This window comes from Ischnura elegans, chromosome 3 (assembly GCF_921293095.1).
Source record: "Ischnura elegans chromosome 3, ioIscEleg1.1, whole genome shotgun sequence".
Taxonomy (NCBI): domain Eukaryota; kingdom Metazoa; phylum Arthropoda; class Insecta; order Odonata; family Coenagrionidae; genus Ischnura; species Ischnura elegans.
The window spans coordinates 49,377,984-49,404,332 of NC_060248.1; the positions used below are offsets into that span (position 1 = coordinate 49,377,984).

At 35.4% G+C, this 26,349-nt stretch overlaps 2 protein-coding genes across 3 annotated transcripts in view; one reads left to right on the forward strand and one right to left on the reverse strand.

The window, feature by feature from the left end:
• The window catches only part of LOC124155756, a 43,233-nt gene extending 22,064 nt beyond the window's left edge, over nucleotides 1-21,169 (forward strand). Inside the window, exons 7-13 of one of the 2 annotated variants that reach the window (XM_046529841.1) lie at nucleotides 4,303-4,503; nucleotides 7,461-7,612; nucleotides 8,166-8,264; nucleotides 10,087-10,199; nucleotides 18,472-18,629; nucleotides 19,248-19,522; nucleotides 19,620-21,169. In XM_046529841.1, the coding sequence (XP_046385797.1) occupies nucleotides 4,303-4,503; nucleotides 7,461-7,612; nucleotides 8,166-8,264; nucleotides 10,087-10,199; nucleotides 18,472-18,629; nucleotides 19,248-19,522; nucleotides 19,620-19,809 (1,188 nt within the window). In that variant the 3' untranslated portion in view covers nucleotides 19,810-21,169. The remainder of the gene's footprint in view (nucleotides 1-4,302; nucleotides 4,504-7,460; nucleotides 7,613-8,165; nucleotides 8,265-10,086; nucleotides 10,200-18,471; nucleotides 18,630-19,247; nucleotides 19,523-19,619) is intronic. The other variant, XM_046529842.1, reaches the window with a different exon arrangement.
• On the reverse strand, nucleotides 20,921-26,277 carry LOC124155757 (transmembrane protein 68). Its single transcript, XM_046529843.1, has 7 exons — nucleotides 25,982-26,277; nucleotides 25,743-25,881; nucleotides 25,580-25,674; nucleotides 25,333-25,500; nucleotides 25,057-25,250; nucleotides 24,773-24,976; nucleotides 20,921-21,510 (listed from the first exon to the last, which is right to left on the reverse strand). The coding sequence occupies exons 1-7, from the start codon at nucleotides 26,034-26,036 to the stop codon at nucleotides 21,424-21,426; spliced, it is 942 nt and encodes a 313-aa protein (XP_046385799.1). The 5' UTR covers nucleotides 26,037-26,277; the 3' UTR covers nucleotides 20,921-21,423.
• Between the last annotated feature and the right edge of the window lie 72 nt (nucleotides 26,278-26,349).

Genomic DNA, 26,349 nt, shown 5'->3' on the forward strand with positions numbered 1-26,349 from the left:
TTCCTTCATCTTTACGCAATCTATCGCTTTCAATGAAGAAAAAATAGATCAAATAATATCCCTGAAGTCACAATGAACAAATGCGATACGTCTGCACTTCAATAAATGAATCATAACCACGCCGTCGCATGTATAAGTATGCAACCTCTACTATGGCCGTGCCGCCGTCTCTCCTCGTACTGAACTATGACGTCACTTTTCTACCAGCCAATCATCGGGCGTTTTCGCTTCTCACTTGCATTTGAAAATTCTCGTGAACTTTGATGCATTAAATATCGTAAACCACGTCATAAAACAATAAAAAAACTTTCACCGAGGTATGCAAACATATATTTTTAGATAATTTTGGGGCTATTGATTATATCTGAAATATATGCAAGTTCCCTATTTTAGTAGAATCTTCAATGCTTAACAAATTGTAAACAAAAAATGTTATCTATGATCATTAAATGTATATTTCATATCGCAAGTGTGCAATCGTTGCCGTGAACTCACATGCACTCGTATGTTTATGCCATTTGAGTAGTCAAGGTCAAACTGGAGAGGAAGGTAATAATGGAAACAGATGAGTAAAAGTGAAGGGAATGGGGGAATTGAAAGTAGAGATAGCATGAGTCACTACCAGGCACTTGCTTACGTAGACAGGTTGCCAAAAGACCTGGTTTCCCACAACCACTGCTGGGCGATGGAGTGATTGTGTGCCAGTTGCTATCATGGGAGTTTGGTGTTCCTATTTTTCAAGCATTGTGGTGCGCGAATGCGATCGGTGATAACGGATCTGTGTCATGCTGCAGCTGCATCCCGGGCAACTTGTGCGACATGTAGCGTGGTGCCAGACAGTGTAGTTTCTGACGTAGCTCAGTGGTTTTGAAGCATTTGTGCAAACCACATTTCTGAATCCGTGATCTCGCAGCCATGGATGCGTGGTTTTCGGAAATCAAGTATTACACGTACAGTAGGAATACGAGTTCAATCATGTTATCGCTGCTAAAAAGATCTCAGTCGGGAAAAGAAAGCTCTCAGTGATTTCGGAAAGCTATCTAAAATGACATACAATGTCTGTAGATACTAATAGATTGATTGATTTACTTAAATGATGAAAATTACGAGGAACTAAAACGAAAGTTTGGATTATTCGTGGTTTCTGGTTATTCGTGCTGCCTCTCCCCATCATTAGTCCAGATAATCGGGAGTTTGCTGTGTATCTAATTCTTTCCCCCTTGTGATTATTTTATTTTTTATCCTTGGCTTATGTAGGTAAAAAGTAATTGAGTAGTTATAGAAAGGGCTGTCTACATTTGGATGGATTAAATGTTGATGCAAAAATTCTAATTGACCTTAATATCAGGTACCTTAGGATAGCTCTTCTCCGTGAAGAATTGCATAGCTTTATCAAGCGTATAATTTTTCTAAAAATTAGGTGCTGAAAAAAAATTTGACTGCTTTATAAAGAGTGAAAAATTACTTATCATTCCATTGTAGCAAAATAAATTCAAGTTATTTTCAAACTCAAAAATAAAATTTAAGTTTCAACTTTCTTTTAACTACAACCTTGAGTTTCATTTTCTGGTAGTTCTTTTTTTAATTAATTCATTTAGGCACAAAATATGAAGCAGTCTTTTGCACTCGCTGGATTTAGATCTATGAAAGTAGAGAGGAAAGTTAAGCTCATAAGTGGGCTGCAGTTCATGCCATTAAATTGATAGCATTTTTCATTATCATATAACCTTTTCATGCGCATAAACTAACCCTTTTCACTGTTTTTTCCTTCTCAATAGCTGAAGCACCCATATTCCTTTTGAAATTAATTTTTTTCTCTCTAAATCTTCAAGGTGATTGAATTTATCGAATGGCATGTGGTTTTGATTAATATAACATCTTAACTAAATTCTGTTACCTATCTCATAAAGTTATTTAAATTTTAGTTCAAAATTTTGCTCAAAAAAAAATGTTAGAATCTCAAAAAAGGATATTATGCATCAAAAAGCCTTGTTCATACCATTAGCAATGGCATTGGCTCATTTTTTGTACTACCCTCAATGAAAATCACTATGTGCTAAAAATTGAGCACACATTTTTGTTCACCTACAACTATTATTCTCACTGCAAAGAAATTGAGAGGGATGCTTATGACAGTGAATCATTGTATGTTCTGCTATTCCTAATTACAGCACTTTCTTTTGGCAAAATAATACATGTAAAACGTTTTGTGCTGCAAAATGTTAAGCTCTTAAGGTCCTCAGATGATTGTTTTTCATTATATGTAACTGCATTAATCACTCTCGAATGATAGACCTCCCTTTCTTTTGAATCATGTGTATGTTTGAACATTTTTCTCTATTGTCTGAAGTCGGATATTATGCTTCTGCCTTCTCCAAACGGGGTTACACAATTCATGATTGAAATAAAATGAGAATGGATTCCTTTCAGTGCTAATGCAGGCATGATTTTTTGAAGAGGTGTACATGTCAAGGCTGCCCAGAGATATTGGGAGGTTTGAGATAATTTTGTCTTTCCATCACCTCTAACTCTTTCCATCAAGAAAGATGAGAATGTGTTTGAGGGAAGTCAGAGCTTGCTGTTGATTAATGTTGGTAACATCTTATCGTATTAAGTGAGAGAGGGAGACTGAAGCACTTACCTCTCTGGTCACCTTGGGTTTATATGTTAATTTTATTATGACATTTGTTCATTCAACAAATTAGATTCATGAATTGTGCCACCCGGCATCCAAGGTCAGAGTAGATAAAACCCTGAGCATGCTCACGATAAAAGTATTGTTGAGGAATTTATAAAGAAATTTAACTTGGTGAACTCTACTTTGTAGAATAATATCATGAAATCAAACCATTATGGGATCACATGTGTTGGGTGAAATCCAGTGCTAAAAATGTCTTCATTGCAAGGATTCACTCTGGAGCTCCCATTTGCTGAAATGTCTAGTCAAATGATGTGCCACGCTCGAAACATTGTGGAAGCAAAAACAATAACTAATTGCTTCATGTCTGTTTAGTTCATGGAGAATGAAATGTAGTTTGGCGCCCCATTAAATTTGACTGCATTGATTCAGATGATGTTGACTGGAGTGTGAATCAGCGGTGTCTCTTGTTCTCTGATGATGTTAGCTTTAACAATTACGTCTCTGTAGTTGAAGCCATTCAATCTCACATTCTCCCTACTGACCATGATGTCACCGATTTGGTGTTGGCTCAATTGAATTCTATTGAAACCGAGGAAAACAGGAGCGACCGTATTGCTCAAAATCTATGATTTCCACCAAAGAGACTCTAGAGAAAACGTATTTTCCACAAAAGAGAAGGCTTTCAGGATAGTATTATATTTAATTGGGCTTTAGATTTTGATGGTGAACGGGATACTAATAAATTTTCAAAATAAATGACTTAAGACAAAGAATTTGTGAAGTAAAAACAGGTGAGCGTCAGAGATAATTTTAAAATGTTAAGTTTAATGCCATAAATTATACAAAATAAATTTATGTATCCTGTTTTTTGCCCAATTAAAAAGTATGCCATGTATCATTTTTTGTACCAGAAGATAACAATCAATATTTTGTATCTATATGTGTAAAATATCATCTAAAAATAATTTTGCTTGCAAAAATTAATTCTGATCATTGCTAAGAACCTTTTCTGATCTGCCGTATCGACAGTTGATTGTATATGAATCGCCTTACCAGTAGTCATGCAAGAATGTTCTATGGCCATTAATGTAATTGCTCTAACACAGTAAAATTCCAGGGATGACCATCCCAAAAAGCTATGATTACAAAATTTTGAATCATCTCTATTGTTGGTTGAAGGTTGTATGTACAATTTTAAATTAGTTTTTGAGCTAAACTTAAATCTCATTGCCTTGACTGAGTTTGTTTGCTCCATTTAGTATTCACTGCATTAAATTATTGTGTAGTATGTTTTTATTGAATTATTAGTAATTGATGGTGGTAGTTATGGGTTACACTAGAATAATTATTAGGCTGTCTGGGTTTGAACCTTTGTTAAATTCATGTTATATTTTATGTTAAATCTCTTCTAAATGATATTTATTCTTGCATAGTGCCCAAGAAAAAATAATCTAGTGAAATGATAATAAAAACATTTTACTGAGTTTCATTTCTTTATAAACTTCTACAATTGAGAGTGCTTGTGTAAGGATTGCTGATTCACTGTCTAATTATTATTAGCTCTGCAATTTTAATGTAATGTTTGAGGCATGTGTCCTAGAGTGAGAATGCTTTGATCTGCATGTCGACACACAATTCCATGATCCTGAATAACCATATAGGTACGAGGTGGTTTCTTGTGTGACCATGAATCCACTGTAACTGGCATTGCAACAAGCAGCCGAACTCCTCGAGATGCGCAGCTTGATCCACTGAGGAAGCCCTCAGTCAGTGGACCCAAAGCCTCTGAAGTCCATCTTGATGACCTCAAGGGCACACCTGTGCCCAGTTGTGTCACTGCTCCACTTGTTGGAACCAATCAGGCATGTATAAGGGACACTGTAATGTGTACTTCCATAACATTCTCCTCTGTTAACTATTTTCAAGTGGAATGCTCAATGTGGATTGCTAGCTCACAATTGAAATTTTGTTTGTGGTATTAAAGCAATTAATTGATGTATTATATTAATTAGTAATTACATAATTTTCTATGCAGGTTATAATTTTTGTCATGGTCGTTGCATGTTTTCAGATTCTCCTTCTCATTTTTAAACCGTGCATGAATGTTACGCATTAGGTAGTAATAGTGGTATGGTTGTTAATATTTTCAATTTTTTATTAAAAATCAAAGCATATTGCTGAGGTCCAAAGTAAAAAAAAGCATTTAACACCATGTTGTTAGTATGTGCATTGAAATTTAGCATTTCTTCAAGAGGCTATGAGTGTTGCTGAAAATAATATTTATAGAAATTCTATATTTATGAGGGTGCTAGAATCTTGTCTTGAAAATATTTAGGATCATATGACTATCAACTTTATTTAATTCCTGCATTGTTTCTGCTGCGACCCATCTGCTTATGAAATATGCTTATGGAAATTTGGAAAACATCGTTTTAACCTTATTAACATTAGTTAATTATGTTTAGCCATTGTCATTAGAATATTTTTTTTCAAATTTATAATTTTTCATTTTTGATGGAAATCAATTACTCTGATGAGCACTCATCCTTTCTATTAATATCATTGCATATCAATAAAACTCTCATGGTTGATGTAGGGTCCTGGTCCTTACATTGTATTTTGAATACTTATTAAAATCTTGAAAATATATTTGTATCCACTATTTTTGCATTGTTGGTCAGAATTCAGTTTGAAGTTTTGGATTATGGGGCATGTATGCTCCTCTTAAAATCAGTATGCCATGTATATCTTTTTGGCTGAAGAAAAGTATTTTTTATTTTATTTTATGAATTTTGGTGTGCACCAGAATTGCATTCATGTTAAACAAAGTGAGAGCTTTATCTTGATGAATCTTTGTAATTTTATGGTTGGTGAAAAATTAATTTTCTGCAAACTTCCTGTATCAATGAATTGAGTTAGTCATCAATTGGAATAGGCGAATATAGTCTTTTATTTATGAGTGACTGTGTTTAGTATAATATTATTTTAAGGAATCATTGTAATGCCCTGGGTTTGTGCATTATGTATTTTTTACAATATTACTTTGTTAAGAAGCAAAGGTACAGTCAGTACTTGGCACAGGTTAACCTTCTTTGGCATAATATGACCTTATCATCTGCCTCATCAAGAGAGAATACAGTAAATTCTCAATTATACGAAGTCAGCGGGACCAGAAAATTGGCACTTCGTAATATCAAGTTTCTTAATTTCAAACCTTTTTAATAAGTTGCAAAAAAAGTCTGCTTTTGTACCTACCGCCCTTTTTCTGTCTGAAGCGGCCTTGTTTAACGTTTTTGGTGGCTATTTTAGATATGGTTTAAAAAAATGCTATTTCTTATTAATTTAATACTGTGAAAGATCTTAAAAAATCACATGGCCCTAAACTTCCCATTCTGTTATTGTTGAATATCAACGATCTTAGCACTAAAAAAATTCCCTTCCAATTTAGAAAACGAAATCAAATTAGGTCTTGAAATTTTTTGTATAAGAATTTAATCTAAGAATTTTGTGATCAGTGGCAACTATTATCTACGCTTAAGATAGATATTTGTTTGCAATGCCTACGAAATTTTAACGGCAGCCCACCTTATTTTCATTGGTGATGCTCTCTATCGTTCAGTCTAAAGAAAAAAAGAAGAACAAGGGTCATAGCCCGTTTCCTAAATAACCTTCCTAGGTTAATATTTCTAGTTCCTTCCGTGTTGTGAGGAGAATGTACGATCTTTTGAATTAGTTATTTTTATTATGATTCAGTTACGATCATAATTTACATAGGATATGATTTTCCACCAGTGAATATTTGAAGTAAATTCTTTTCGGGCACTCCGTTTGGCTCCAATGGTCCATCATCTTTGCAGACATTAAAATGGAAGACTTTTTATTCGTCATCAAGGCCATTGATGCTGGGAGTGAGGTGCCATTTTTATATTATATATCTCTCTTTATTTAAGCTGTCAAGAGCAAGGTTCCTAACGGAGAAAAGCTGGAGAAGCGTCTTCCCTTATCGGGGAAATAAAGAGAGAAATGTTATTATTCACATTCACTTTTTTTCCTACAACACATTTTTTATCATTTTTCAAGATATTTAGTTTTCGTGTTACTTTCTCCATCGTATTAAAAATTATGCTAAGTATCATTAATGTAGAGAAAAGATTTTCTATATGTTAGCAGTAAATATTAGTGGTGCCATTATCGTAAAATAAATAGTAGCTTGGAAAGGACAAAGCAAATAACTAATTTCTATTGAAAGTCAATGGAGAAGAAGAGAGACGATAAAATCACCCTTAGCCAAAATTCTTTTCTCTCAGAGATTCTGAGCGTAAAGGGGACAACAGACAACTGTAGTCAGGGTAATATGGCTTATCTATGAATAACTTATTCAGAGGAGGCTGAGAAGAGTTAAAAAAAATTCTTTATTGACTGTACAATTTTAACTTATCAGTGAGATAGTTAACAGAGAACAGTTAAGATATTGTTTTATCTCTACAAAAGGATTTTATTTACGAATATCCTGCCTTCTTTTCTTTGACCTTTTAATAAGTGCATAAATATTATGTTTTATTTACGAGGACGAAAATTTGAATTTTGCAGATGGTTGCCTTCTGTTGAGGTCACCCCGTAGTGAATCAATGCTTAGGGCTACGGAATATTGACTGGCTTTTAGAAGGCCAATGAAATAACCTTTATTTTCCATAATTTTATGTGACAAATTATATGTGCAAGTACATAATCCATATGTACCTATCAATTATTAATTAACTTAAGTAATTTACTGCATAGTAGGATTTCTCTCATTTTTTCCTTGAATTTTTTTTTGTAGTTGAGAGGTGGATTTACTGATGGACCTCCAAAAAGAGTCGATACATCCCAGCTTCATCAATCTCGATTTGGTCTGCTGGCTCAAGCATTTATGCTTATAATAATTGTGGGATTCCTATGCAGTGAGACACTCAGCAAGTTTTGGAAAACGAAGTGAGCATATAACGAATTATTTTGTAGTTAATTTTAGTGAATAAGTAATTAGGTAGTATTTAATATTTTAAATTCTGTTTCTCTGTGTAATTTAGAACATTTGCTTTTCACTTGACGATTTCATAGTTCTTCCTGAGTGAGCTTTAAGTTTACATGAAGCTACATTATGTAAAATGGTGCAGAGTTTGTCATTAATGTGAACTGGAGCTTCCACAAAAAGTTTTGGCTTGTTTGTGGGTATGAATTTTGCGTACCTGGGCATTACCAAATGTACTTTATGCCATACTTACATATGTTTTTATTGTAAACTTAAATTATGTATAGATTTTGTGATTGCTCCATATTTCTCAACCTCACTGTCTTTATGGTTAGTGAATATAAGTTTGAAATATACAATTCTTTTGATAATTCTAGGAAAAATATTTTATTAATTAAATGCAAAAACACGGAAAATATTTCGTATATTGCCTTTTTTATATGCAGGAAAAACCTTATTAATGTGAAAATCCAATTTTATTAAATTGTTTGTAATTATTTCCTTATTTTGTTTTAGGGTTCCTTTGCAAAGCAGGAACTTCCATGATATTGTTTTCCGAGTTGTTGAGATCGGTGTTGCATTGTGGTTTCCTTGTGTGCTCTGGAATTGCATGAGGTGAGTTATCAGTATTTATTTTGTACTTACGACAAAAGTATTGACATTTGCTTCGCAATATTAATCTGTTAACTAGTTGCTGCCATGCTCTTTGTTCACCTGTGACCCAATCTCGGGGATCATATATGTAGAATTATATTTTTAAGAAATAGGCAGAGAAAATGGATTCTTGGTATAGAATGATAACCCTTGGAAGAATTCAAGTTGCATTCAACCATGATATGCAACTTGCAGGGTGAAGGACAAATATTTCAACTACTATTGCTACACGTAGTATTTTACTACAGAAAAATTCCTTATCTTAGAAAATCAGTGTGATGGTTCCTGATGGATCAGTGGATATACTTTTTAAAGCACTTGAAAAGTGCACCAAAGCAAAAATTATCATTTGCAGATTTATTTCTGCATTTTTATGTAAGAATTCCTCTCCTACATCATTTAAATTGTATGGGGGCAAAAGAAAAATCTCTTTTAAATTGGACAGGAACAACACAAAAATGGAAAGTAAGGACAGATAAGGACATCATTCTTACCCTTAAGAATACAGTACACTCCCGATTATCCCGGGCAATTGAAGGGGAGAGACGGCACGAATATTGGAAAACACGGATAATCCAAAATTTCACTTAAATGCCTTGCAATGTTAATAATTTAAGTAAAACAAACAACATATTATTATTTATGCAGTTATTCTGCTATTTAAGAGTGCTTCTCGGACTCATTGAGAGCTTTCTTCGCCAGTTCGCGTACTTTTTAGCGGCGATAATATGTACGGCTTGCTCTCCAGTTTGACCTTGATTTGTCACAGCGTAAACATACCTGAGTTTGAAGAAATCTCCGGTTCCCTTGGGCTGTATTCAACCGCATGCGAGACCTCGCCAATAATTGCACATTTGCGATATGAAGCATACATTAAAAGATTGTGGATAACTTTTCTTTCACTTTTTCTTAACTTACCATTGGTAAACCTTTGAAGAATCTTTTGAATTAATCAAGGTTTTTTTTTCCTTACGCTTGTCATCTCTTTCAATTCTAGAGCCGACGTTCAATTAAACTTGAAACATTACTTGTTAGTAAGTAAATAATCTAATTCTTTTTTACCGAGGGGATCCTAATGAAAATAATAAGCCCTGCTTAAAATAAGCATTTGCTTATATATATTTTTTCTAAAGATCACAGAAAAAGCTGAAGGAGAGTGAAAAATCATGCACGGATAATCTGCAACATAGATAGGCCGGACCCAGATAATCAGGAGTCTGCTATACTAAGACTTTTTCCAAAATCCGGGTGTTAGAATTCAGTTAAACTTTGCAGTGTCTTAGTCCATCAAGTCACTTCCCATATAGGGCTATATAACCAGTAGTTTAAGCAAAAAATGCATTTAAACATTTACTGTGGAATATATTACCTTCAGAACAATGTAGATTTGCATGCTACCGTGGTTTAGTGGTTACGGTGTTTGTTTCCCATGCCAATCTCCATAAATAGTCTTGTTTGCAGCACTTTTTTTTGTCATTTCTTTCTACTTTTCTTTTACATAAGGCTGATTTTCACAGCCAAATTTTAAAATATTTTTGTGCGCATGCGATATCTGATGCATTCCCTTTTTTTCTCAGGGAAGCTTCCTTTGAATTATTAGTGATAATGGTCACAATTAGTTGAAATATGAAAGAAAAAGAAATGCATATTCTTATTCTTGCAATCGATTTTCGTTTTCCATGTGATCAATTCAACCCCTGGTAATATAGTCCCATCAATTTTTTTATGGTTTATCCTTGAATTTACTCCACTTATTTTTACCATATTTATGTTGTTCTTTTAGACCAGAGCAACTATGGATCTTGAACCCAAAAAAGATACTGAAGAAGTTAGACTTGGATGCCAAACCACCAGGAGAGTTGAAAGATGATGGATCTGCTGTGCCAGAAAAGGGTGGTGGGTACTTTTTATTCTCTCTGTTTGTATATGTTATTACTTTTTATATTGATGCATAAAATTTATGTGTTTTTCTTTAATTTGAGTTCAGTGGAGGAAAATTTTTTGGCACCAACTAAGTGCCACCATTATCACTATGTGTAAAATTGGTTTCCTCTATGATGCATTAATCCGGCTCGAAACTGTAATAAACTCCTTTTTTGCTAAAAATTTCTCAGCATCCACTCTTTACCAACTCTTTTAAATTTCCTTATTTTAATCTAGTTTTTTATGATCTCTTGAAATCAGGCAAGGTCTTGAGATTCATTCCACTTCGTCATTATTCCATTCAAGTAAGTTAAGATTTTAATCCTTGAAATTTGTAAAAGTTCAGCTATAACAGAGTTGCATTGAGCATTTTGAAGGATGCATTCCAATATACTGTATTTAATCAAATGCCATGAAAGAGTGTGTATTGTTTCAAACTTCAATGGGAGCCTATTTCAAGTACTACATCCAGTGAAGTTGAAATCTCTTTAACTAGTAATTTCATTTAAATCTGAGTCACTTTAAATCCACTGATTAGCTGTCATATATCTGTTATTTTCATTTGTAAGTAATGAGTGGTCTTTAAAAAATCAAATGGTAAAACAATTCATTAATAATGATTTGATTTAGGTATGGCAGTTTGAGAAATTTCATTGACATTTTTCTAACAGACCAATCAAGTCATCGAATGAACATCTATTATTGGGGCCAGTGCAAAATGTGCTCAGGACCACCAAGCATCTGGTAATCCATCACATATTTGAATGATGAGGAAGAAATACTTACTTGAATTTTCCTCACTGTTCATCATTCTGTGGAATAATATGCCATCAGAGAGGAAACTTATTTTCTTGCAGAGCAAATGATGTGGTTAACCTTCACACAGTACTTCTATTAGTTTGGTCTTAAGTCTGATAAAACTGAACATAGACATTTATACAGTAAAACCTCTATGTAGTGAACCTCTTTACATCGTGAACCTCCATACTTCGAACCACCCCTACGGTCCCATCAGATTTACATGTAAATTTATAGGTAAACCTCTCATGCTTCATGCCTCTTTATCTCGTAAAACCTCCATCTATCACAGCAAGGAGACATTCCCAAGACAGCTTAACTACCTCCGCTAATCGTACCGAGAGAACTAGAGACCATTAATGCGGCCTCGATCACGTACATTTTATAACATTTACAGCGATAAGTGTTTCATGCTAATTTTTATTATGCACACTGTTTATATGCTCTTATATTCACGTTAACCATTAATTATGGCCATTTTTCTCCACATGACAGCATACCAAACTGTAAAGAAGGTGTCCAACTATCCTAATCATTTTAAGTGACTGTAGAAGTAAGAGAGAACACATCGTTTTTCCTCGAATCATGGTAAAAATCACACGATGGTGCTCGCTTTCTGTTATTTATGGCTCTATTTTCCTATTAGTGCTCGCATACTACGTTCAATAAATAAAAGAGGCGACTAGCGCAGCCTAAAATCCCTGGCCGGCAGAAATATTTCAACTAACTTTGCTCTCATCCATGGAGACAGAAATACTCGACTGTATTGCTACTTCCGCTTCTTAAATAAAAATATTTCATGAATTTACCGCGACTCAAAATAAAAGAAATCCAATATTGCAATTATTTTATTCCCATATTTCCGTGTGTATCACATTCTTACTACCGCCTTGGTAATTTTTTCAATGCTTGCGTGAAAGATCGTAGTTCACAATTTAATGCGCTTAGCAACAGCCTGTGTATTTGTGCCGTGAAATCCGACTCTCCCGTCGGGAGCCCGGGAAGTTAATTTGTTGCAGTTCTGAACATGTCCACACGCGACAAATTTATGTGTGGTAGAGAACTAAGTAGCTGATATGCGGCAATCAAATTGTTCACTGTTGCGCAGCTCGCCCATCATTCTTGCTGGTAAATCATGTTGTTTAGCAGACCCAGCATTTCTGTGGCTGCAGTTTTTCTTCGGATCCCTGCATGCATTTAGTTTGGAGTGGGGGAATTTGACGAAAGTGTCAAAAGCATGCTCAATTAATCCCCTTATTTTTGCTGTAGTCTCGTGTTTATTTATTTTTTATAACATTTAATATGTCATTTGTTATAAAAATGTTAAATCAATTTTCTAATGTGTACTTAAAGTATTTTCAATTATTTGCCATAAAATATGAAAAAATACGAAAATTGCTTCATTAATTATAGGCTGATGATGGATTCGACAAATAAAAGAAGGGGGCTGCTTGACATTAACACAAAATTAGCAATCTTGTGAGCCATCAACGAGGGCAGGGCATATATTTTGAGTTACCGAAAGAGATGGATATGGAAGAAGAAATTGACGATAATGAATCGTTTACAGTTTCCAACGAAAGAGGTTCAGGAAGCTTTGAATGTTATTGAAAGTTTTTTTTTTAACATGGAGGAATACAAAAATGATAATATGATCGTATTTACAGTAAAACTTTGATTTTACGCAGTTGGAGGGACCGAAATATGGGCACTGTGTAAAATCAAAGTGTGTAAAATCAAGAGTTGGTATTGAGGAGAAGTATAATTTCAGGATAACTCTTGCTCATTATTTTTAAAACCCTTAGTCATACACTTTTGAATAGTTCTCATTTGAGCCAGAACCAGATCCAGAAAAAGTCTCTTATGTGAGGCTTTACGGTAAAAGAGCATGAAATCCTTTTCAATCGCATCAGATATATGTTTCCTGGATTCAATTACTCATTTGGAGGTAATGAAATGAAGCCTAATAATCTTATTTACTCACAAGCAACACCACAGATGACGTGTTACCTTTAGAGAAACAACGATGCATTCCTGAACATTGTTTCCCATGGTTGAATAACATGGTAGAATTGCTAGCATTTCTGACACTAAGATTACTTCTGTTACCCAGGAGAAATGTCGGAATGGCGATACTAAATGCTCGCAGAGAAGCTAATTTTCGAAAATATTCTCATTAAAAGCAGTTTTCAGGAAATCCGTTTAACCACCTGCGAACAAACAAAGATTGGGGATTGAAGAAATGAGATATCTGAGGATAGTCATCCAAATTAACCCCATTAACAGGGAGCAAAATTTTGCTAATACATCACAAAGGCTGTGGGCCTGGGTTCAAGTCCTGGCAGTAGCAGAAACTTATAAGAGATGGCCCTATCCCTACTAGAGAGTAATGTGGAGGGCACTTCCAGTGCACCACTCTGTCCAGCAGATGGGACGTTAAGCCCTCATCCCTTTAAGGCCTATCATTACAACCTGGCTAATGCCAATATAGGGTTCCTATCCCCGCAGCCCTTACTTCATGGCGCTAATGACCCCAGCTGTCAGTTAACTCCTTCCAAATAGCATACCATAGATAATACGGAGCACATAGGACCCGGGATATTCGGAAATTCAGATTTTTCCGGTTTTTAGATCACTTTTTAAAAGTGAGCTATTTAAATAACCGCGCAACTACCGTCATGCCGCCAGTGATGAATAAAAAAAATTATTGATAGTCCAGAACAATCTTCCTTCTTTATAATTTTTACGCATTAAAAAAGCATTTTCCCATGAAAATTTAGCATTAGTAGATAGAATCTACCGGGTATAGCTTCTCTGTCGGCATTCTTCCGCGAATTCAGCGCCGGGACCTTCGACTCACAAGCCGTGTGACTCATCTTAACGTAATATTTTGCTTCCCCATATCTGATAACAACAATGGACACTTTTTGTATTTCGATTTAATGGTGCTAAGCCATTCCTGAGTTTAAAGGGACTGCCTTATCACTCATGTCTTGAATTTTACTTCAATGATTACATGACGATTGACGACGCGAGTTATTCTCCGGGGGCATTAACTCCCGTTCCGTTAAAAATAAACGCTTGCCACCTAGCGGAGTTAAGCTAATAGCTATTCAAGTTCCAACCATGTTTCATTTAAACCCACTGAAAATGAGATACAAGTTGAATCAGCCCTGATAAGCGCGCCGCGCAATCAACTTTCCCTCGCCTCCATTCGTCTCGCAGATGTGGGGTTAGCCCGCGGAATGAGACAACGTATGCTGCTTTTACCATCGTGTTGAATCACCATCGACTTACGTCCGTATTAGAAGTACGACTGTCTTTTTTGTATCACCTTGGAAGCCAAAATTTTGGCACGGGAGGATTTTTAACGGCTAATTTCGCCGTTAGATTTCGCTGGGGCGAAGGAAAACATAGCGTTCGCAAAATTCTAGAAAACCTTCCGTTAGGGATAGATATTCCGTAGTTCATAATTCCGGATTAACGACCATCTACTGTAATTAAAATATATATGTTATAAACAGCGTCGATCAATAAGTCGAATAATAAACGAAAGGTGATAATGTTAATATCTTCGGCGATCATCTGTCTTAATCACGCATAGGGGAGACTGGGGCACAGTGGGACACGGGGCACAGTCGGACAATTGATTTATTTAAACAATTTACTCGGTCAAAGGGCAAATGCATTAAAATTAAGGAAGTCATATCACGAGGAATAATGCACAAAAATCTTATTTCCTAATCTTATGTAGCTTCGCGTAAATGCTATAAAATATGTTTTTTGCTATAATTTTCGTAACTTTCATGTTATGAATATTTATGCAATTCTCTTAATTATAGCAAGTTTCATAAGGAATGACTTGGTGAATACATTATTTAGAGACGTAGTAATATTTTTCTAAACATATTTTTCGAAAGTAACATGTTTAAAATTTTTGCTGACAAATACAAGACTTCAGGACATGCGGGGCACAGTGGGACAGCTGAAATTGGGGCACAGTGGGACAACTTGGATTGGGGCACAGTGGGACAACTTGGATTGGGGCACAGTGGGACAACTCGAATTGGGGCACAGTTTGATGCCGAATTACAGCCTAGGAGCTTCGTACTATCAATATCCGTTACCTAAACGCACTCAAATTTCATATCATGCTTACTTTATAATGTTTTGGCTCCATATTGATGCTTTAGGATTTGAAGCAGTACATTTCAGTTAGTGAATGTGAGGAGAATGGCAACTAAAGAATGGCAACAGCAATGAACATGAGAAAAGTTATGCCGAAGTAAATAATTAGTGTGAACCCCGATCGTATGCGACAATTTGTCTACATTTCCTGAATCCCACATCTGTTATATAGATGTGCTCTTTGTAAGGAACAGTTCAGTCTTGGCCAGAAGCGAGCTTGAGGTAGTGAGAAGAGAGAGTCTCATAAACATTAGTTGCTGCCACATTCCTCCTTTCTACAAGCCTGCTCTGGGAACATTCAGTGATTTGCGTGAAAGGAAGAAAAACAGGCAATAAAACTTTATTTTTGAAGAGAATTTTGAGGCAAGATTGTTTATTACGTATTATCTATTTAATTCAAATTATTTAAAAAATTGAATTTTTGAGATTCATAGCTTATAAAATAAATTACCACCATAGTAAACTGTGACTTAAAACTGCAGCACGACTGCACCACAGACTGTCTCCTCTGCGCACGAAAAAATTAGTATATGAGTTAGCTCAGAGAAATAGAAAGAAATACGATCTTACGATCAGAAAGACATCGCTGATGTTGGTTTATTTTACGTTTTTTTGAAGCGGAATCCTTCGATTAGCCTTTGAAAACCAGAAGCAACCTCACTGGCCAGAGACGTGGGCTTCTATAGGACGGTTGTGAGTGCATTTTTTTCCGATCTATCAGCTCTTTATGTCAACATGTATTTTCCGCTGGGGGTGTAATCATGATGAAAGTGGTTCCACTACTGTTCAACTCCAGGAAAAGTGATAGCCCTCAAAGGTGAAAACAAGTAGGTGAAGTTACCTCCTCTGAAAGAGACTCCTCGATGTCATTGTGCTATATTATAAAGGTTCAGGTTAATACAATTCCTCCATTTCTTGTGTTGTCTAGAGTGAAATTCCTCCAAAAAATACTGTTTAAGTGTCCCATAGGATCAGTAGGTGCCGCATGTCCTTCTGAATGGATGGCTATCAATTTATTTTTACTGTTTTTAAAATATTTCATCGATCACGCAAAATGTTTTAAAGAAAACCCTGCATTGCTAGTTTTACATAACCACGAATCATATATTTCTGCCGATACTATTGAGTTAGTAAAAATGAATGGGTGGTACTTTTTACTTTGTCACCTCACTGCAATCAATTAGATAACTGTTTGTTAGGCCTATTGAAAAAATATTGAAATGACCGCAAATGACCTATAAACCACCAAGGAGAGAGAATAACAATTTGCAACTTGATTGAATACAGCACATAAAAAAGCATTTAAATCTAATAATACATATTATTTTTACTTTCGGTTCAACCAGGATATGCCCTGTTAACCCAAGTATTTTTAATGACAAAGACCTTGCCCAAGAAACTGTCAAAGATCAGTTTGTTGGACCTTTAGAATTTCACTTAGAAACCGAGTAAAATCTCGAAAGCCCAGGACAACCCGGGTTGAAACTTCGTTTTAGAGAGCATAGTTTTCCCCCCTGAGGAATAACGTCCAAAATCTAGCAGGCTAATATCTAAACATGCTAGACAAAAGAAAAGATAGGAGATACCTACGGACACACCAGTTAAAAAGAGACTGGAAAATATCATCAATAATAAATAAAATAATATCATCAAAGGAAAGAGAGAAAAAACTGCCTGGTCATAAGAAAATGTTGAAAAATGAGCGATAAAATGTCAAGAAAATTTAACATTTTCACATTAAAGAACTAAAAAAAAGATTGGAAATGGAAGATATAGCTACAGTTTCAGAATAAAGTGACTAAATTTACCACCAAGGACAGTTGGCAGAACTTCAGCCATTAGCGTAATTAAATGTTGATGAAAAACATTGCATGCAGTGTTTTAAAGTTTATAATTACATGACTTAATATTTTTTATCAGCACATGTATCTTGAATAAAAATTTCTTGATTAAAATGTTCGCTTGCATGTATATTTCACCTATTAATGTTAATTAATTCATTTGTACCCTCAATTAATTTAAACTTTGTATTTTATTGAGTAATGCAAGCCTGTCCCACTCTGCCCCGTGCACTGTCCCACTCTGCCCCAGCCTGGGGCAGAGTGGGACACTTTTCAACAAAGAAGAAACTTGAGTATTTCAACTATTTTAAGTTAGTTGCATTACTTGCGAATTTATTAATAAGTTGAGGAATATACACTTTAAGCAATGGCACCAAAATCTTCCATTTTCCAATAATTCTGTGGGAAATAAAAATGAAATGCTAAAACTGTCCCACTGTGCCCCAGTCTCCCCTACACGGCGGTAGCCGTATATTTTACGTTTCGATATCCTTCTACGGCAAATTTTAACTAAGAGCGATATTTGCGTTCGTAAAGGAGCCTGAAATATTACTGAGAGGTCGTAGGGGGAATCAATAATTAGATTCGCGATGTTTTTAGTTTCACGCTCAACAGCGCGACGTCATTTCAACCGTTCTTGTATTCATTTTTGCAACTCATTGAGACGAATAAATAACCTAACTTCATATTGCTCCAGTAGGGATTTTCAAAACAATTCGAAAGACAACTGCGTAAAATCAAGATTAGCGGCCTCTTTGGGGCTGGGGTTATGCTGCGCAAAATCGAAAAACTGCGTAAAATCAAGAAAAGATGTAAAATCGAAGTTTCACCATTGGAATTCCCTATGCTTTCCGGCCGGACTTGAGTGTCGCTGCGTGAAAACGAGACTTGATGTAAAATCAAAGTGCGTAAAATTGAAGTTTTACTGTATTAGCATTGAAAGTATTATTTAAAAAGAGTTTGACAAAAACTAAGCAAACCCAACTTACTAAAAAGACCACTTGAGCAAGTCACTTTTTCCCTTGAGTAATCATGAAATTGCAATTTGATGTTCACTAATGCATGCAAGTCAGTTTAAACACATAAATATGAAGGTTCAAAAGGCAGTAGTGCCTTTCATTTCCGAATGGTATGAAAAATGGTGCCTATCACTAAAGTCTCTTTATAGTAAATCTCCATACATCAAATTGTCCAAATGTTGGTCCCATCCATTACGATACAAAGAGGTTTTACTGTATTTGGTTATTTAAGTATTAATTTTTGTTATAAGTCATCATGTGTTCAATTGGAATTTAATCTAATCATGAAATTGCTGAAGTTGTATTGAATCTAAAGAATTGCATGTTTTGGGCATCAATTTTGAATTTGCTTTACAACAATATTTTCCATAGTAGAAGTCATTGTTATTTATTTTATAGACGGAGATGAAGATGATGATGATGAAAAAATTCAACAAGATTGCTGGATATGCTATGATGCTGATCGTATTGATGCTGGTCCCCTTATTCAACCATGTCAGTGTCGAGGGGATGTTAGTACTGTCCACCATGATTGTCTAAGGCGCTGGCTTGTTGAAGTGAGTTGTGATAAAAATATTTTTTTCAGATTACTAGGGCAAAGTAATTTTTCAGTTTTAATTGGACCAGTGTGGTCATATTTTTCTTTGGTATCTGCATTTATGAACTCTCTCCAGAAAATTTGCTGTGATTGTTTATGAAAAGTAAGGAGAATGGTGGTCAAGGTTAGTTCACTAATTTATCATTGAGGCAGTCGAAAAGACAATGAAAAGAAATATAATTTTATTAAATTTCTTTGTATTTGATAATATTACTTTGAATAATCCGTTCACTTTCCATATGAAAAAAATGAAAAGTTAAGTGGTTGTTAATGTAAATTAGTGATACAGTGTGCCAGCAAGGCTTAGATTATTCAAGAAATATTCTGCTGAATATAATTTTGTGTGGAGATTAAGAAGCTTAACCCACCGTTTTGTATGTTATTATAGTGGTATAATAGTTATTTGCTGAGTTACAAAGATTGATCGGACATCAATGAAAAAGAACTTAATGATAGGGATTTCTGTTCACTCTCTCATTGCATAATTTTGCTATCATTGCATGGGGAGGCATTGAAAGATTATTAATGATTACCATGTTGAATAATTTTAAAATAATGGTTATAATTGCATTTTCAGAGTTCAGAGAGCATGGAAGAGGAGGGTGCTGGTGCAGCCATTTCTGAGTGCTTGCGGTGCAAAGTTTGTGGGTGTGCATATGAGGTGGAGTGTAGTGGTAGACCTGCCTGGCAGCGAGGTTTTACTCCTCAACACTGGCTACGTACTGCTGCCTTGGCAACATGTGCAACTGTTGCAATGGCTGGAGCATGGGTTGTCCTACAGATGTACACAGAGCCCTTAATTCGTGTGCTGGCATTTGGCTTGGCTTTGCTGGTTGTCTATGTTTGTGTGAGGTGAGTAAGAACTATCAAAACTAAGTCATGCATATTTTACCATCCTGCCGTAAGTTGAGTTTGATTGGTTTTCAATAAAATATTGTTATTATTTCAGGTTTTTAGGATTAAATACTGTGACAGCTTACCAAAGAGCCAAAGTATCTGCCCTGAATATTGTCAGCAGAGGAGATGGTGGTCCACCTCAGTCCGGGATTCAGGTTACCACAATAAGTGAAACAGTTGCCGTAAATATTGCTCCTGCCACCTCTAAAGGATCATCTAAAGTTGCTGAAGCCAAGATCTGAAAATTATATCACTAAATTTTTTTGAAAGTATTACAGTGTCATGGTGAGGTGCTGATAAACAGGAAGATTGGCTAGTCTGGAATGCTATCTGGAGACATAATTTATGGCATTTATGCATTTGAAATCTATTATTTCCTCTTTAAGAGGTTTGTGATTTCTAGATTTGTAATGTCTAGGAATACTAATGTCATGCTCTAGTGGTAAATTGAAAGGTTAGAACCAATTGTAGAATTTATTTGCACCTACATTAGAAGTTGTGAAGCTCTACGGCACAGTACTTCTGTGATAGGTATTGAGGACAGCTTTTAGTAGTCCCTAAATATGGCTACTTCAGGAACATTTGGAATGATGTCTCTCAATTCTTCCTCAATTTTGCCACTAGTGCAGTAGAGAAGTGAATTGCTGGATGTTGTCAGTCACATCAAGAACTTCGAAACTCAAGAAATGCAAAGTGATAGCTGCTATGCTACGCTCCTCCTCATTCCTGTTGAGATGAATATTACTGTTAGCGGTAAATATCATCTTCAGAAATATCATCTTTTCTCAGATTTCCTTTTGTAACTAAAGCTTTATTTCCCATACTTTGAAAATCCCAGGTATGCATATGAAGAGAATTGCCAAAAGTACAAATTAGAGTTATGTGAAATATGTTGATTCACAATGTGGTTGGTGACAAATTAATTTCTTATGTTTTATTGTTTTCATATACTAGAAAGGCGAAGAAATGACTGTGATAATGTTTAACATGTTTACCTTGGTTATCATTACTTGTTTACTTGAAAGCATTTGTTCCATGTGAAATATCCAGATAGCAAGGTATTATGTTAATATGTTTAACATACATTTGAAAGATTCACAGGGACAAGGCACAGCATAGTGACAGTATTTATAATGCTAATAAACCATCTTTTAGAATTTTATGGTATTTGTGGATTCAAAGAGCTCTTAGTGATGTTTATGGGTTATTCTGTGATTATCTTAATGGATTTTAGTGTTAAAATCATTGGTTGATACTCATTAACTTCCACATGTAGAAAAATTCTGTAAATTGATTAGTTTAATAATTGTGACGGATATTTCATGGTCCTCAAAAATGAAATAAGACTTCATATAACATTGAAATTATATATTGTATAAAAATTAATACACATCCACCATGATTACCTTATATTCAATGTTGCAACAATCAATAGTAAAGCAGCCATTGAAATAAGTTTTTGACCATAACCAATGCTTAAAAGCATATATGGAAGATAATGTCTTTATATAAAAGAGTCGATTCACATTCTATGTATTTATATAAAACTGATTAAAAATTTTAAGTCTGTACTCAATATAAATACAGAATAATGTAAAAGTCTATGTCAACAATTCTTTCTCAGCAAGTATCACAACCAGATAGGGCCTCTCATCACAGTAAGTTATCAAAAAATCAAACAATGCCAAAGGCATAAATAAAGAGTTACTTTAGAGCATACTTCAAAATATTTCAGATGACATAATGAATTGACAATGAAATCAACATACAATGAATCTGATATGTGATTTTTACAAGATAGTTAAGTACATTTCTGAATTAATGAGATGGAAAACGAGATTCAAGCACTATTGGGGTCATTTAAATCTCTCCAGGAAGGCTCTCAAAATACTCCCAGGAATCTTCTGGTTCTTACGAATGAGAGCTTCAATTGCTAATGCTACCTATGAATGAAAAGAAAATATAATGAGAATTCTGACAATTGGAAAAGAAGAGCATGACAACAATCTCCTTTCATACAAAACATTGCATTGCATTACGATATTCAGTGTATTAGCTTTGTGGAGAACAACAAATAACCATGTACATCGAATTCCTCTTACAAATGACTAGAATAAGTAATCCATCAACCTAAATAATTGTCGAGTACCATTAAAATCATTAAGACAACTAATTTTAAGAAATGAGATTTTTTTCAAATCCTTTGCATTGGAATTTTAAATTATGAGTAATTCATGCCCTTCAAGACAATTTCAAAGTGATAGTACATTTTAGCAATAGAGATCCTCCATACCCTAGCAGCAAAAAAAATATTATAGCACCAACAACAACAATTACGCATGTTAACAATTTGATCCCCATCAAGGAATAGAAACTGATTAAGTACTATCCTAAATTGAATGAAGTATAAAAATAATATTTGCTTCAAGCACAACTGGTAAGCAGCAGATGATGTATGACTAATGGGTGCCATGTGTCGTGAAAATACCTATTTGCTAGAAAAGAAGTTGAAGATCACAATAGAAGTTTCTTAAAAAAATAATACTCAGCACTCCTTTTCATTTGACAACACACTGTAAGCATGTAAGTATGCAAAAAATATTTTAAAGTGATAATAATGGCCGTTAAGGCATATGTAAGTAATTTCAGATAACTCAGGGGTGGAAAGGCAGGCATAACAGTAGTGGGGGGAAAAATCTGTGACTGCTGGAATGAACCAACTAGAATGTGATGGTTATGGCTAATATCAACAGATATTCCATAGCTTTTGGACTTCTTTTGTACACAATTCATAAATCTGATTGCGGAAATACCTAACCAAAGGCTGGTTACAAAGGTGGCAAGTTATTTCTGATACACTATTTATTTATCTTTTTTACTCGAAGTAAAAAGTCCAGCCTCTTAAATGGATGGATGTAAAATATTCATTGCAATTTTTAAGCATTACTAAATTGTAAAATATTGCTATCAGCATGATAATCACTTAAAAAACTGATTTCAAAGATGAATGATCCAAGGAAGAGGCTTCTTTCTATGATACTCAATTTATTCAAATTAAACCTTTCCTGTCAGCGAAAACGTTTTCCGTGCCACGAGTAGCATAAGAATATTTTAAACCTCTTGGTACGGAGCTCTTTTTTGGGGTGGAGTTACGCTGGTATTTTCGTCCCTCAGATTTGGGAACCCGCTCAGCCGATCCCTCACCCCAGCCACCGGACTACACCCTCTAACCCGAACGAATCTATGGTCAACCCATGTTTTTTTCTACCTAACATTGTATTTGAATTTCAATAATTTAATCTCCTAAAAGAATAACTAACATTTTTTAAGCATTATGGAATTTTAAACTGGTTTCTAGCGTTAATAACAACTTAAGTTAGTAATTACAAAGTAATAAGGCTATAAGTCCGCAAGTCTGTTATTTTTAATACTAATATTTTGTTTATAAATTGCTTACACACAGAACAAAAGGAAGAATTAATTTCAAAGTATGAAAAAATTGCAGTATGCAGCAAAATATATCATGGAAAAAACCATTGACAATATAACCACTTCCCAACGATTCCTGCGGTAAGGGTGATCATAAATGAGGTGGAGGGTCAGGCTTCATTGCCGAGGAGTGGCCCTAAGATCTCACTAAGCTGGGACTCAGGTCAGGCCTGAATGCATCTGACAATCACTAACTCAGTGGTCACTTCCCTTCCCTCGAGTCGGCCGGAGCCGATGTCCAGTCGTTCGCCTTGAAAAATCTGCGACATCCATAACTGACGTCAAGTCTTCGGCATTTTAGAATGCCCGTCGGCTCCACCTGACGTCCAACACTAAAGGGATAATATAAATGGCTGTTGTTTTTGGCAATAGGTATATAGAATTGCCTCTTACTCCTCTTTTTCTTACTCAAACAGGAACTGAATTTCGCTAACAATATTGCTAACATGTCCAAAACAGGTTTTTTTATAACTAACATGGTCATCAGTAGACAAGCCACTATGGGTGTTATCATACATTTGGTCACAACTCCAGCAAGTAGAATTGCAACATAGCAACTAATGTCAGTGCTAATGGCAGTCAATGTCTGCATGGCGACCACTGGCAAAAAAATTCACAGGACATTTGATATTTACTCAGTGTGTAAGTTCTAATTAACTTCAATGCACTACTGTTATTTTAGAGACTGTATATTCTCCACAACTGAAAAATTCCCAGTCCCCCAGTGAGTGGCACAAAACCTTTGATACACAAATATTACACAATTTTCCAAGCACCAAAAAAGTGATTTTTGAACAGTCTTGGTATTTTTCAAAGGGCTCACCCAGTGGTATAACTATGGGGGGGGGGGGGGGGAAAGGGGGAGACGAAGGAGATAGATCCCCCCCAAAGCCTCAAAGAATGAGAAGCAAATTTTATAGTATTCTAATGTTTTCCCTGATGTAATGATTTCCCGTGGAATTAGGAGTGAAACCCAAATTTTAAGTGCCAAAATGATGTAAAATGTATATCCAGGAATTTCATTTTTCAAAAATTTTCCCTGGACAAACATATTGCCTGAGGGGAGGTTCACCCCCTAGTTCCCCCCATCCCTTCCCAAAGCATATTCCTAGTTACACCACTGTACATTTTAGGCCACCATTCGAGTACCCAAAATACTTTAATTTCTTTATAGCATTACCGAAGTGGAGATAATGACATGGACCCCAACCTATGTACACTGGAAACACTTTTAAAAAGGAACAAATTTTCTGAAAGAGGGATCCGATGCCTCCCCAGCATATATATGAATAGGAAAGCTACTTGGATCTTCTGATGGATCAAAAGCTTCAATGTCCCCCAACAAACGCCCATTCATGGGGAAGGGTGAAAGTTATGTCACTATGACCCCATAAGCTAAAACAACTACACCAAAATTTGGGTGTAAAATACCTTCTGATTACTTCAAGCAATGTAAATTAGTGAGGTATATCTAGGTCAGTTGACGAAAATATGAAAACTGCTTTTAACTTTTGAGTTAAAAAATAATGCTGACCCAATTTACTCAAAAAGATGATATCTATTGGTCCATAGGAGGAGGACAGCACATATAATGGACAGCACATAAAATGAACACATGTAAATCTGTGACAAGCTGCCCAAATTTGAGGTTTTCCCGCAACCCATGACTTAAGCTCTTCAGATGAAAACAGGTAACACTAGCATTATGAGGCTTACCTTTTTCTTAAGTTCCTCTGGCGTTATATTTTCCTCGTAGGGAATTGGTTCTCCGACAAAGGTTCGTAACTTAACAGGAAATCCACCATATACCGGAATAAACGGGAACCTTGTGGCATTATAAACCCAGTGCCAAAATGAATAGCCCCAACTGACTGAGCAAAATGCCTCACGAAGATTTTGCGTAAATATAGGTATTATGCACTGAAAGGCAATGGGAGATGAAAATAAGAAAAAAAGGTGGAATGAGGAATCTAGGAAGGGTCAACAAGAGCGAAACTTACACACTTAGCATCAAGGGCGACTTTGGCAAAGCCTAGTCTCTTCTTCCACATCAATTTATAATAAGAATTACCAAATTGAGCTTCGTACACACCACCTGGGGCAATGGCCAACAAATTATTATCCTTCAGCACTGAACTACAAGTACTTACAGTACCGGGTATGACTTTGAATGCCTCCAGGATAATTGCCCATCCTAAAACAAAATAACCTCATCATGCAGACGCTGGATGATTCTACATTTGCATGATTAATAAGAATAACTTATACGAAAATACCTGGGATTTTGAATAGAAATCTGTCCGCCACAGTATGTATAAGGCGATTTTTGAACAGTATAACTCGGGCAACAAAATAATATAAGTCTATAGGGATCGCTCCATGGTAATAAATTACTAAAGCTGAACCTTCATCTGGGATATTTTCCATTCCAACAATTTCATAAGCTGTAAATAAAGAAAGCGGAACATGAGTAAATCACGTGAATTGCAAGAAATCTTCTCTAAACCCTCGACCAATACGTACAATGCCATATCCAGCCGTGGGCATCCCAAATAGCGGCAACGGTGTGCCTAGCACCATACCAAAAATCCCTTTCGTAGGCGTCAATCAGTCGATTCCTAGAATCATGTTAAATTAGTGCCAAATATTTCTCCAACTCCAATCAAACCAAAACCGTTATTCCTACCTATGGAGCTTGTAGATATATAAAATGAGGGCAGATAAATAAAATAATAATACTATCAGTAGAGGAAGGAGGAATGTTATAAACAAAGGCGCCAATAGCCAGGTGAGCCAGAGTGTATAGTTAATGTCAATGTAGTCACCTAAAATGAATATTTACACAGGATTAAACACTTAAAGTCATAACAAACAAGAGGAATGCCAAACTGTTAGCCCAATAACTTATAAATATAAATACATTACCAAAGGAATATTCAATATAATGGGTTACATTAATCAACTGTCCTTCCACTTCCATCTTTGGGAATCAATGTTTTCTAAATAGCTCTATATACGTCCATTCGTCCCCTAAGAGCATCTATCAAATAATTTATCCAAAAACTACCCTTCAAAGTGAGGAATACTGACAATGGCATAATTTGGCACTGTATTTTGAGAAGAGCTCTAATTATGCACAAACGGGCTCCTGAATCTTTGAATGAACTACAATCTTGCAGTACCGTAGGACCATTGCCACTGTTAACTGTACACCCTGTACACTTTCGTTACATTCAGAAAATGACGAGGCGCGGAAACACCGTCAGCTGTTCTTGTGTTTACTTGTATGATTG